The sequence below is a fragment of the Loxodonta africana genome, chromosome 25, assembly GCF_030014295.1.
Source record: "Loxodonta africana isolate mLoxAfr1 chromosome 25, mLoxAfr1.hap2, whole genome shotgun sequence".
Taxonomy (NCBI): Eukaryota; Metazoa; Chordata; class Mammalia; order Proboscidea; family Elephantidae; genus Loxodonta; species Loxodonta africana.
The window spans coordinates 24510287-24524752 of record NC_087366.1 but is presented as its reverse complement, the minus strand read 5'-3'; the positions used below and the strand labels follow the sequence as shown (position 1 = coordinate 24524752).

At 36.4% G+C, this 14466-nt stretch overlaps 1 protein-coding gene across 8 annotated transcripts in view; it reads left to right on the top strand.

Moving 5' to 3' along the window:
* Window positions 1–14466, top strand: part of RASAL2 (RAS protein activator like 2) — a 429713-nt gene that overhangs the window by 381001 nt on the left and 34246 nt on the right. For all 8 annotated transcript variants that reach the window (XM_003410874.4, XM_064276597.1, XM_003410875.4 and 5 more), the window contains 4 exons: window positions 4518–4671; window positions 6646–6744; window positions 7381–7935; window positions 10150–10294. In XM_003410874.4, the coding sequence (XP_003410922.1) occupies window positions 4518–4671; window positions 6646–6744; window positions 7381–7935; window positions 10150–10294 (953 nt within the window). The remainder of the gene's footprint in view (window positions 1–4517; window positions 4672–6645; window positions 6745–7380; window positions 7936–10149; window positions 10295–14466) is intronic.

Sequence of the window (14466 nt, the reverse complement as noted above, 5' to 3'; positions counted from 1 at the left end):
CTCCTTCAAACAGAAAACATCAGTTGGATGTTTTTACAAGTATCTGGTTGAAAACCCATATAATCCAAGGAACAGGTAAAACTACATTTTTCCCAGAGTGAAATCTCAGGTGCAAGTTTTTAAAAAAACTGATTGTCTCCCATGTAAATTTGTTGATAGTTTATTAGGATACCAAATTTGGTTAATTACTACGTGGGAGGTGTTCCAACAAGGTGAGGTGCCTTCGGAATGCACGTTGGTGGGTATGAGTGAACGTTGCTGTGCCCAGCTTCCTGGCTGAGCTGCCTTCTCTTCAAGAATTCTGTGAAGCAGTCTGGAATCATATCTGCCAAGCAAAGCAGAAACTCACCTGCACTCACATCCAGGATGCTGTCTCTGATTTTGTGGGACAGTAAGCATTTTAAATTAAAAGTGTCTCAGATTTGGAACTGAATCTGTAAATATGTGGCAGATTGAGCTAGCACAGCCAAGCATCATTGGAACTGTGGGGGAAATGTGGCTCTTAAAAAATTGGGTGGTTAAACTGAGAAAATCCAGCTGTGTTTTACTTAACTTAGCACTAATCAGAGTTCTTTGACTTTTTTTTTTTCCTTCATCAGTGTATCAGATGATATGTGTGTTGGCTCCCCATCCCCCAGCCCTTCACTTTCGCCTTTAAGACTGATTTCAAATAGGGATGAGGGGTAGAGCAATATAATACTCATTCACAGTAGTGAGTAGTAGTAGAAAGCATCCCCTGCTTTGCAGTTTCTCTCTTAAATAGGTCAGAAACAGCAGGTAGTCTTCATCAGCAAAACAATTAGATTGTTAACCCTAACCTAGCACATTGTCTAGAGGTCTTGGAGTTTATACACAAATAAAGGTAGTTGCTGACCCTAAAACGGAAAGTAAAGAATATGTTGGTTTTCCTTAATTAGAAGTAGAATGACACCTGAGAAGCAGTTTCTTAATTCAAACCAAGAAATAGTCATATTGGAACCCTGAATTATTTTTACATTGTGTTTGGGGTGGTAGAAGGGCCAGGAGAGAGAACTTTGCCTATAGTCAAGGGATTCCGTGTTCATTTTTGAGGCTAGGTTCCTTAATGAAGGCCATTGTCAGAACGAACTGGGGAAAGTCATTTTAAACTCATACCATTCTCTCTATAAATCCACAGTCTATTTTTCTTCAGAGGAGGAAAATGTTTCGCCATTCAGGGCTACTAAAACTCTCTAGTTAATAGATCTAAGAAAAATCAATTCATATGAAGGTATGGGGGAGGTAAACATGATTTAGAGGGGACTTGGGATTACTATTTTATAGAAAATTTGTACAGATAATGTCTCTCCCTGCCCCCTACCCCCACCATTCCCAGGCTGCTTGATCTTCCTGTTTACTGTAATCCTGTTTCTCTGGGAATTACTTCTGTCTTCTCAGAGGCACTTTCTTCGCTATACAAGAAAGGCTTGCTTATTTATTCATTAATAATGTTCAACATATTAGTGCTCAATTCATATATAAAAAATATATATATATATAAATGGTGAACAATAGGAAATTCTGAACTGTGTGTTAATAATTAAACTTTTAGTAACTAGGAAGGGTTTTCAGTTATAATTCAGATGATTTGGTTAATAATATCAGTTTATAGCTGCATTTGGATATTAGACCTGCATATCCAACTTAAATTTGTTCGCCATTGAAAAACTGCAGTTAAAAAAAAAAATCAACTTTCTCTAAAAAAAAAAAGTATAACCCAGATAATTTAAGATAAGATAATACCTAGAAACATTAAACTAGGGCGAGCACTGCAAAGGAAACAGAACAGACGTGAGAGAAAGACTGTACTTGCGAGGTGGGATGTCACAAATGCCTTCTACGGGGACGTGGGGATCATACACAAAGCAAGCTAAAAGCTTCTCAGATTTGTTGCCTGGAAGAGTTTTTAATAAGAGATTCTTCTCAGCTCTCAAGAGTTGCCTCAGCTTTTTCTACAGTCTTTGACTCTGAGAAAGTGTTAATGGAAATGGGTAGGGACTTCACCATTCCATCCTTGTCCTTCGTATCTTAAGGCGGTCACCTTTGTCACATTCACAGAGCAGCTCCTTGAATCCGTCAAGCTGCAGCTTCTTCTGCCAGCTGCTTTCCAGCTCTAATCTCCTTATAGGTATAGCACCATGGCAACAGGCCCAGCCTAGAGCCCAGGAACCTTGTTTGTCTCACCTGAGGGGCTAGCTGCAGCCTGAAGGAAGAGAAAGGATATTACCTATCCTGCAGCCTATCTGGGTGAAGATGACTTCTAGTTGTGTTGCTGCTTTTGTTTTTTGTTCCACTTCTATTGAAGACTTGAAGTAACACCTGGAAAACATTCATCCAAAGATGTTATCAGTAACCGAGGGAGCAGGGAAACCATCTTCTGTTGGTTCCTGCCGTCTAAACAGAGAGTTTTCTGAGATGTGGTTCAGAAAGCGACTTGCTATACCGTGACATGTGGCACCGCTATGATTTGGGGCTGCACTGCCAGGTGGCTGTACAATTGCTTCATGTAGGTAGATGCTTATTTTGTTTGAAATAAAAGTAATTTTTGTTTTAGAAAATTTTCATAGAGGATTTAAAAAATAAAAGGAAGCCTCTTTTGATACCTCCTATTTTAATATGCCTTCATCTTTCTCATTGAGAGCCTCACCCCGTAGAGCAGGAGAGGCTTCTCCCCTCAACTCCTCCTGGGAGAAACGGGCTAGAGTTGTTGTTTTCTGTGTATTTAAGGAAGGTTACAGTGTCCTGTTGCCTCAGTCAGGCTTCCTATGAAGCATATTGGGAAAGGTTGTATGGTAATTATATTAATATTTTTTTAGCATTTGTTTATAGTCTATATGCTATATTTTCAGTATACAATATGCCTCTGTCTTACCCAATAGAACAAAAGGAAATAAATGTGGAGCTGTGTTACATTGTTATATTTTTTAAAGTACAGAACATTAGGTGGCATTTGTCCCTTTTGTTCATACTTTATATTGTCGATGGGAAAATATAAATGCTGATGTTTTGACCTTAAACTGCTGAATATCAGAACACATGTTTTTCAGCCTAAACTTTAAATGGTGAATGATTTTTGTGGAAAGAAGAAGGAACTAATGTCTTTATTGCTCAAGATGTTTCTTAATGTATGGAGTTTGATTAAACAATGTTAAAATGGAGACTGAAGGGGGAGAACAGCCTTTAGTGCTAGTTCCCTGTATCTCTTTTTTTTTTTTTTTCATTACTTTATAATTTAACTAAAAGCTACTCTGGCATTAAGTATTCCAGTTCCTGTTAATGTTAACTTGGTTATTTCAAGGAAGTGATCAAAGCTGCTTATTTAATGTGTTTTACAAAAACAAATGCCTTTACACAAGACACTTTTTTGGATCCCTATTATTAAGCAGTTCTACTTGAAATGCACGTATTTAATTCTGGGTATTTCAGCCAATAAATACTATAATTATCAAGTAAAACTGCATGACCATCCAGTTCTGGATTCAATATTGTGCTTTATATTTGACTCCGTTAATTCCTCCAAGGGGAAGGCAGGAAAGTACTAGCTCCTGTAGTGTAAGAGTCATGACTCCCGGCATTCTTTATAAAACAATTAGGAAACAAAATGAGCCGGGATGTCTGAATGGCATTGACAAAGATCTGTTCTTCTAGATGGGAGTATGAGCATTTCTTTTGGGGGTAGGAGATTACTTCCAGACATTTTTTTCTTTATTCATGTTTGTACAGTAAAGCATGGATAGAGCCAAAGGCTTGCCAGAAAAGAATTCTGTATTGAGATGGAAATCAGGCCTTTTGAAAGACAGGGTCTTTGACTTTAACTCTGAGTATATGTGTGTGTTTATTCTACCAAAGCAGAAAGAAACAAAATGAAGATTCAGCCGCTACCATTTTGTCAAGGATAGAAGAGGATAAAGCTATAAAAAAAAAAAAGAAAAGCATGTCTTTTGACAATACCTTTGCGCGCACACACACACACAAAAAAAAATGTATACGATAACCTTGAATAGCATATATTTCTCCATCTTCAAGATGGGAATGAGGATAAAAACAATGTCCGTTGTAGAGCTCTGAGGTCCCCTGAAGAACTAGTGTGTTTTTGAGCTTTATTGAAAGAAAAAAAAATGTGTGTGTGTATATGCACACACACACAAACATATATACAATAAAACTTGTGAGAGCCAAAACCAGTGTAAGGTGAAAACCTGTCAGAGAAGGAAAACTAAAATATTTCCCACTAAAACAAGTGATAGAAATATGGTATGACTGTACCCCACCAAAGGGAGAAGACTTGAGAGACCGGGAAAGAGTTCCGACTCTCACAGGTTTCACTGTATAGGATTCATCTGTGTCTTGTGACTATGGTTACTATTTTTGTTATTATAGGTTAGCTATTTTTTGCTGTAGACATGTTATGCATTTGTTGTTAGCATCTATTGCTATTAAACCTTCCTTTCCTTGTTGGCCAAGTCTACACCATCATTAATTACTTTTCCTACTTTTAGGTCTCGAGGACTGCCTAAACTAAAAGAGTCACGTTCCCATGAATCCTTGCTGAGCCCATGCAGCGCAGTGGAATGTCTGGATCTTGGTAGAGGGGAGCCTGTATCAGTGAAACCACTCCATAGTAGCATTCTTGGACAAGACTTCTGCTTTGAGGTAAACAAGTGTAGAAAGAGAGACACGTAGTTAAACAAGAGGTAGACCTTCTATCCAGTAATGTTTTGAATTTGTTACTGTGGTATTGATGATTCGATCATCTTAAATAGCTTTCAGTTGTTGAAAAGTACTTATAAGAAAGTCAGAAATCTATCCATCTAATTATGTTGGCAGTTAAAGTTGTTCATAATGGCTTGTCATTCCCTTTGGCCTAGTCTGCTTTCAAAATAAGTGGGTTCTTGGTACATTCTCAGCACTGGCCCCCAAGACGAGGAATAACTTATTAAAGCAGTATATTTTTTGGTATTGATAAGGCTGTAACCCACAATATTACTGTTTTTCTCCTGAAACCCTATACCCCCAATTTAAGTGTTCTTTAAGATAATTATTAAGGCCATAACGTTTCTAACTGTAACCCGAGCAGTTCGAGATCTGGAAAATATCTTACTTATTTTTATAATCACCTACAACTAGCACAGGCCCTGGTATATTGCAAGTACCTAATTTGTTAAATGAACCAGTTGCCTTTCAACAGAAAATTATAACTATCTTTTTATAGTAATTTATTCCTCTCAAACTAGATTAAAAAAAAAAAAATTTTTTTTTTTTTTTTAATCTAGATGTACACGATTGACCGTTTGCAAGTTAAGTCTGAAAACCATGTATCTATAATTGTTAGGGTTAGAATTTGATTTCTGAACAGGAACTTACTCATTGACTAGTGATTAGTACTATGCTAGATGTTGTAGCATCGAGAGATGTTTGGTTCCTGTTCTTATAGACCAGTGCTGTCCAACAGAAATAAAATGCAAGCTATATATGTAATTTTAAATTTTAATTAACCTAGATGCTATTATTTCAACGTGTAATCAATATAAAAATTATCAATAAGATATTTTACCTTCTCTTTTTTTATGAGTCTTAGAAATTGGATGTGTATTTTACACTTGCAGCACATCTCAGTTTGGACTAGCCACATCCCAGGCGCTCACTAGCTACGCGCGTCTAGTAGCTGCTGTCGCTACGGTATTGGTTCAGCACAGTTATAGAACATATAGTGTGATCTGATCACTAAGGGATTATCTTGAGATTGAATTAATATTTGAAGAGTTCTGTATGCCTAAACTCCAGTAATTTGGACAGGTCATTTATTGATGTTCCTTTTTTTTTTAATTAGAAATCACTTGAACTTCCCAGTATTTGTGAAACTCACTTCAACAGTGATATACACCAAACCCAGTGTTAGGTGCTAGGGATATAGACGTGTTTCATTTTTAAAGGATGGTGATTATAATGGGCAAGCTAACCTAATAAATGACTGGAAATCTACAGGCTCGTTGCCTAGTGGAAGAGTAATGAGTTCCAAAGACAATAATTCAACACTAGTAACTCTTTTCTGTTTCATTTAGTACCTTTCTAATACCTTGGTAGCACAGTGGTTAAGAGCTCAACTGCTAACCAAAAGGGTGGTGGTTCAAATCTACCAACTGTTCCTTGGGAACAATATGGGCCAGCTCTCTTCTGTCTTATAGGGTCGGTATGAGTCAGAGTCGACTCGACGGCAACAGGTATAATAATATAGTGAAGGCAGTCGCTAGAAATTTGATACTCTCTTCCCTTTTTAGTGATTTTTATCATCTCATTCAGAATTGAACATACTAATTTGCAGGTAATTTAAGATTGACCTGAAAGGTTTTCAATTTTGATCTTTCTGAACCATAGACTAGTTTTAGCTTCCTTAGATGAATTCTAAATTGCCTTTGTTCTCGTGCCTAGAGATGAGTGTGAATGCTGTGTAGACAAAACAAAAATTAGATATAAAACAACTAGCAAAGATCATTTCGGTTTCATGTAGTATGAGTTGGGTTCATAAAAAAAAAGCACATCCTTAACTCTTAAATGATAGAATTAGGAAGATAGAGCCCTCATACCTGGTGTTCTTTTTTTTTCTTATCTCTAATCTTTATGTGGAAGGTTACCTACTTAAGTGGGAGTAAATGCTTCAGCTGTAACTCCGCTTCAGAGAGAGATAAGTGGATGGAAAACCTTCGCAGGACAGTTCAACCAAATAAGGTAATAGTAGCTTTGCATCTCTAAAAAATATATAACTCTATAAGCAGTAAGTGGATAGAAGATAAAATGTAATAATAATGCCTTAAGTCTTATAAAGCTTTACAGTTTTTAAAGCACATTTATATGTGTTATAACATTTTATGCTTAAAATAATCTTATTGCAGATAGTATCATCATTGTTTTACCAATGTGGGCAAGAAGACTCAGAGAAGCTAAGTGATTTGCCCAAGTCAGAAGCTAAGTCATACTAGAAATGGGACTGGAACACAAGTTTCTTAACTGTTTATCTCATTTTTTTTTTTTTTTTTAATTTCCAGAAACTAGTCCAGTCACCACTGGCTTGGCTGTATGAGAACTTATCATTACAGAGTGATTTTTTTTTTTTTTTTTTAACCCAAGTAAAATACATTGTATGTGGCTCTTTAAGATTCTAATATATTCTTATTTAGAGCATGCTAAAAAAAAAAAAAAAAATTTTTTTTTTTTTTATTATCCTGAACAATGAGATAACAATCCGTTTTATTACTTGTTGGCCACCCTTTATGGAATACATAATCAGCATCACCTACTTTAAGGGGAAAATGATCTCTTTCTGGGATGTCAGCTCTCAAATTCAACTTCGTTGCTTCTTTATAGGATAATTGCAGAAGAGCAGAAAATGTTCTCCGTTTATGGATCATTGAAGCCAAGGACCTCCCCCCTAAAAAGAAATATTTCTGTGAACTGTGCCTTGATGATACCCTCTTTGCTCGTACAACCAGCAAGACCAAAGCAGACAATATTTTCTGGGGTGAACATTTTGAATTTTACAGCCTCCCACCTCTTCATAGCATCACAGTTCACATTTATAAGGATGTGGAAAAAAAGAAGAAAAAGGACAAGAATAATTATGTAGGGCTAGTCAACATTCCCACTGCCAGTGTGACTGGTCGCCAGTTTATAGAAAAGTGGTATCCAGTGAGTACACCTACACCCAACAAAGGAAAGACAGGAGGACCTTCCATTCGGATTAAGTCACGTTTCCAAACTATCACCATTCTGCCTATGGAGCAATACAAAGAATTTGCAGAATTTGTCACCAGCAACTACACCATGCTCTGTTCTGTCCTTGAGCCAGTAATTAGTGTGAGGAACAAAGAGGAGTTGGCCTGTGCCTTAGTGCACATTCTTCAAAGTACTGGGAGAGCCAAGGTAAGTGGAAAGGGGGATTGTATTACCTGAAATATCTTCCCTACATTTTATGAAGAAACAAAGATATAGATACTGTGGAGATCCAAATTAGAGAAATCTGTTTTACTATTGGTCAAGAAAAAGAGAATCAAGAAAAACACCTATTAGCAATTCTTAGAACCAGAAGAGATGGGGATTATAAAATGAAGAAAGTGAAATAGACCAACAAATACTTATTTAAAGTCCATTTGCATGAAAGATAAATAGCACAGCCAACTCTCTATTGTCTGACAAAATAAATAGTAGGATTAGCATGATAATCCCACAGTGTGTTCAGGATCCTTTATCTTTAATTCTAGAGTGTGTTATATGATAGATTATTCTTCACTATAAATGTTTTTTTAAGTTAAAATTAACTAATGACTGTATCTCTCAGTCATAGAATGAGGTGTCCCAGAAGCATGCTGGGTTTTAGCAAGGGTCCTCATGGGATTAAAATCTACATTTAGAATATAGATATTCAGAGATATTATAAAATTGATAGCTGTTTCATGATAACCTTATATCATTATATCCTGAATAGAAATAAAAATTCAGGAAGATGAAAAAAAGAAATATGCTAATTGTGGAAAGAATAACAACCAATTGATAATAGGGTCATTGACCAGCTTGAAATATAATTGCACCTCTATGAGGCATATTCACTTGACTAGGCTGAGTCTCCATTATGTTGTATGTAAATTGTATTTCAGATCTAGAGAAGTTCACAGATAAAATATTTAGAACCAAACAATAAACGAAGTGCTATTTAGATTTCTTGATACAAATCAGAACATGTCAGTATGCTCAGTGTTTAATACCTTATCTAACATTATCTGCCTTCCTATTGATTATAATCTTTGTTGTTGAATTTACTGATAATCTTAAGCATTCTTATGTTAAAAAACCTTAAGAATTTGGAGTGAGGTGCCATTGAGATTTTTCATCTCATATTTGAAATTATATAGATATGTTCTTTCTGCTCTTCCGTTGCTCAAGTTTTAAGATAGACATAAGATTTTTTTTTAAACAATTTTATTGAAGTGTCCCTGGGTGGTGCAAATGTTTAAGCACATAGCTACTAACCAAATGGTTGATGGTTTGAGTCAACTCAGAGGCTGTTTGGAAGAAAGCCCTGGCAATCTGCTTCTGAAAGGTCACGGCCATGAAAACCCTATGGACCACAGTCCTACTCTACAACACATGGGGTCTTGAACCACAATAAACAGGAAATTTTATATCAAGTTTTTTAAGGCTTTTGAGGAATGAAGCAGCTGTTTCTTTAGGGCTTTACTTCTTATGCCTTCCTTCTCCATGGATGGATGGATGGCTGGATAGGTGGATTGACAGACAACAGATAGGTAAATAGATAGTCACTCTAGAAAATGATTTCAAGTGATAAGTTCAAGAAATTCCATGTTGATACCGTGGACCAATTTGTAGATAATATATATTGAACACCTAATATGTGCCAGAAGCTGTTAGGTGTGGAGATACTGTTGTAAACAAAAAAAGATACTATCCTTGGTCGCATGGGCTTACAGTCTTTGAGGAAAACCGATATTAATTGAGTAATTACAGAAGTAAGTGTGAGATTACAATAAAAAGTACAGAGAAGAAAAGACATGGTGGTATGAGTGTGGAACAAGAGGACCTGACTAGTGGGGCAGGGGCAGTATTGGTCAGGGAACACTTCTTAAGGAAATGATGTGTGAACTAAGATCCAGAGGATCCCAGGAATTAACTCAGTGACAGTGGGGGCGGGCACGAGGGCAGGATTGCAGCTGAACTGAGACCAGCGTATGCTTTGTGGTGAATAGAGAACATTGTGTGTTAGAAAGGGCTTGGTGTATTCAGGGACCTAAAAAGATAGACTATGAGGCTGGAGGAGAATACAGAGAGAATGGTACAGGATGAGACTGGGAAAACAGCAAAAGGCTGGGAATATAGAGAGTTGTAGATTGCATTCAGAATTAGTCTTTATCAAAAGTGCAATGGGACACCTGTTGAAGGAATTTCAACTTAGGGGTGGTGACATGCCTGAGAATCTATCCTGAATGGTTTTTTTCACTTAAATGTATTTGGCAGCTTTAGTTTTCAAGCAGTATTCCCAGGATTTCTCATATTTCATCAGTCTCTTATAATGTATATTATTTATTCAGTTGATTTCTGCCTGATTGAACATTATTCTACCAGGATTTTCTGACTGACTTGGTGATGTCTGAGGTGGATCGATGTGGAGAGCATGATGTCTTGATCTTCAGAGAGAACACCATTGCCACCAAATCTATTGAGGAATACCTCAAGTTGGTGGGACAGCAGTATCTTCATGATGCATTGGGTATGGAGAAGAAAAACATCTATTTTCTTTTCCTTTTGATTTTAAATTATTTCACCGTCTTGAGACAAGTGAATATTGAGTTTAAATTCTCTGTGTTATTTAATTCTGTCTGACTAGAGTGTTAAAGTTTGGGTTTCAAATGTAAGACGACTCTGCAGTACTCACCAATGGAGGAAGAACAGATTATTATGTACAATAAGGGCAGAAATAGAAAGCCCATCAGCATGTGCAGTTACCCTCGAGCCCCAAGTTCCTGATTCTGGGATACACCGTAAAATTACTGGGTGTCGCTGCTCAAGATCTAAGGTGGCCTGTTTCTCCCAGAGTGTTGGATATTTGTATCATGATATAAATATGCTTCTTGAAACTCTTAATCTAACATTTGTTACCATGTGTACAAAACTCTAATCCAGCTCCTTGGAAACCCTATGGAGCAGTTCTGCTCTGTCCTATAGGATCACTGTGAGTCCGAATTGACTCAACGGATTTGTGGGTTTTTTTTTTTTTTTCTTTGGGTGTATATACATAAGCACACATACACTGTCACGTGTCACTTAACATCCACAAAACATTCTGTGAAATTGGATGTTATGGGATTTGGTTGTTGTGTGAACATCATACAGTCGTGCACTGCATAATGTGTGTTCGGGCATACGTGTGTGGGTGTATTTCAACAAGAATTTTTAACAGTAACTAATTTTTTTTCAATACAGTTTCTTGCTGACCAGGCCACTCATTCGCAGACCCAGATGTAGTCATGAAATTCAGGCGTCAACAGTGGAGTAAGGCACTATGCTGGGCACTTTAATATAGATAACAATAAAACAGACATGAATTCCTTGGAGAAAATAGCCATTTCTTTTATCTCCATTTCACCAATCCTTAGGTCAGAATGTAGAATGCCACTCTCCTGTGGAAGCATTATGTGAACCACATAATATAGTTTTAAATTTTCTAATAGCCACACTAAACAGGTGAAATTAATTTTAATAGCATATTTTATTTAACCCAATATATCCAAATATTATTTCAGTAGGTAATTAATATAAAAAGTAAGTAATAAGATTTTTTATACTAAGTCTTGGAAATTCAGTGTATATTTTACATTTATTGCACATTTCAGTTTGTACTAGCCACATTTCAAGAGCTCAGCAACCACTTGTGACTATCTAAAGACACAGTAAAGGTAGGTTGAGTGGACAGATACATTTTTGCCCTCAAGGAGTTTATAATATAGAGGAGATAAGAAAGAAGGATATCGCTATAACCAAAAAGAAAGAAAAAAATTCTGTGCTCTTTTAAAGAATTAAAGGAATTGATTCCAGCTGATGGAATTGTAAAATTCCCTGAGTGAAATGCATTTATAGTGTATGTGTATAGCTGGAAGGGCAGAAAGGTTATAGAAAACAGAAATTGGGCAGGAGAAAGGATAAGGATTAGCATGGAGGGAAGAAATTCGTGAACAGAAGGGTGTAGGGTTTTGAGGAAATGAGGTATGTGTAACTTTTTAGCTGAAATAACTGGAAGAGACAAGTGAATAACAGCAAACAAGCAAAAAAAAAAAAAAATTTTTCAGAAAAACTATTACATATTGAGAGCCATGAATACCAGACTAAGGAGTTTAGATTTTCATTGGAGAGCCAGTGAAAGTTTTTGATGGGTTGTTTTCGATAGTCCATTTAACGGAATAATTAAGATGGGTTGGTGAAGAAAGCACTGTTTGCAGAGTGTCCAGATTAAAAAGCCATTGTAATAAGAAACACAAAAAATAATGAGACCAAACGAGGTAGTCACCATGAGGGAGAAGAGAGAAAAGATAGATGTGAAGACTATTAAAGAAGTTGAACTGATAGGACTTGGTGGCTTTTTAGTTTATGGGAATTGTAAGGTCAAATATTACAGTGAAATTTGGGCCTCTCTGTGTGACTAGACCTAGTGGTGTAGTGTTCAAGAGCTGCAGCTGCTAACCAAACAAGTCAGCAGCTCGAATCCACCAGGTGCTCCTTGGAAACCCTATGGGGCAGTTCTCCTCTGTCCAGTAGGGCTGCTGTGAGTCAAAATCGACTCAATGGCAATGGGTTACGGTGTGACTAGAAGTATGATGAGATTCTTAACAGAAATAAAGAACATAGAAATAGTGGGTTTGAAAGAGAGGAAATGATATTTCCACTTCACATACATTGAAGTTCTAGCAGAAAATCCCAAGGCATCTGACTAGCTGGCTGTTAGAAATTTGGGACTGACTTTCATCCACATAGAGGGGATTAGCAATGAGCAGGAAGGCAATAGGGCCAAAGACAGATTTTACAATGCACCTGGGTTCATGATATGAAAGGAAGAAAAATCAGAAAAGTGATCAGAGAAAGAGAGAGCATGCAAAAAAGAAAGATAACGAGGAAAATACTAGTCATAGACATCAAGAGAGAAGTATCAAGAAGGATGGAGTAAATCAACACAGATTGAGGAAAGTAATGATTTTTTTTTTTTAAAGGCCATTGTATTTGGCAATTTAAATATCACTAGTGATTTTTTTTTTTAAAAAAGGGCCATTATATTTGGAAGCTTAAAGATCACTAGTGATGACTGTGACTGGAATCAGGAGGATACCAGCAAGGCTGGAAGGGATTTTAAAAAAAGAATACTGGTTAAGAAATAAGACCAGAGTGTTTATAGGAAGTAGATTCATTATAGCAGCAATTAGTTCCTACTGTGTAGAGGTTGCTGTTGAGTCAGTTCTCTAATGTGGAGTGCAACATATTGAAAGGTGAACCTTATATAGGTTTATATCTAGAAGCTGCTTATCTGATCAGAAATCACTGAGACAGATTAAAAAACCATTTAAGTTTGTTACCTTGCCTTTGAAAAAAAATCAGAGCCAAAGGGGTGCTCACTACGTTGTTTAAGTACACGACCAAAATGTTCTATGAGGTATTTTCTATCTAACCTATTAACTCATTACTACCTAGCATCAAAATTTCACATATAGGAATAAGTCATAGGGCATGGACATATTACTGCTGAAAGGAATTTGCCCCTGCCACCAAGGGCAGAAATCAGGCTTTCAGGGATTTCTTTTCTATATCTCACAGATGGTATCTCCTGTGTGTCACAGGACATCAATATGCTATCTGGTTTTAGTTAGGCAGGTAAAAGGGGCTAACAGATGGAAGATTTAAGTCTAAATGAGGCAATCTCATTTAGTAAATAGTAATGCTTTAATCAAGATAAATGAAGAGTATCTAAAAGCAGGTAGATACTGTACAATATGATTGGCAGCTTTTAAATTCAATTCTCTCAGACTTCTTCAGGCAATCTGGAAGTAGCATCTACCTTTTGCCCGAAGTGTATGGAATATAGCAAAACTTTTTTTAGAGTGCTCAACTGTACTTATTAATTTAATTTTTTGGTTTACTGATACTTCGTTATGAAGCCTTTCTATTTAATGCTTATGAATTTTTTCTAAATTGTATTATTAGAGGTTCCTGACACTAATAATACTGGATCATATGATAAACATAACTGAATCTTACTTAGATAACTGAAAATTTTGCAGTTCTTCAGGGCTGCTGTTTGGCAAATCTCTCATTATTTTCTTCAGCCTTATTAAATAAGTCTCAATTTACACTGGTTACAAGACAGGTTCCGTAACTCATTTTAAAAAGAGAACGTACCATAAAAGTAAAATATAGGAGAAAAAAATCAGCCACTGGCGAGTCTGGTGTGTTAAGGCTAACTGGAAGTATGGGGAGTTAAGTGGGAAGAGGTTGATACAATTCCTGTCTTCAAGAAGTTTACCAATTATTCATTCTCACCACCCTGGCCCTTGCTCTTGAATTAAAAATATAACAGAGATCTTTGTGGGTTTCCTTGAATTTCTTCTCATGCTCACTGAACTAATTTTCATGTCCTATTGAATCCATCAGCTGTTTAATTATTCAATGTCCTATCAAAGGACTTCTATCCACTTTTCATTTTAGAAATTATTTCCTTTGGAAATTGTGTTTAGCTCACTGAACTCTAGAATGTTAATATTTGATTTTTCAGAAGTAGGTGGTCAACAAATATTCTCCCAGGGAATGTGGGATGGAGAAAGGGAAAGTGTGTATTAACTGTTTGATAAGTAACTAATTTGTTCTGTAAACTTTCACCTAAATCACAATAATAACAAAAAA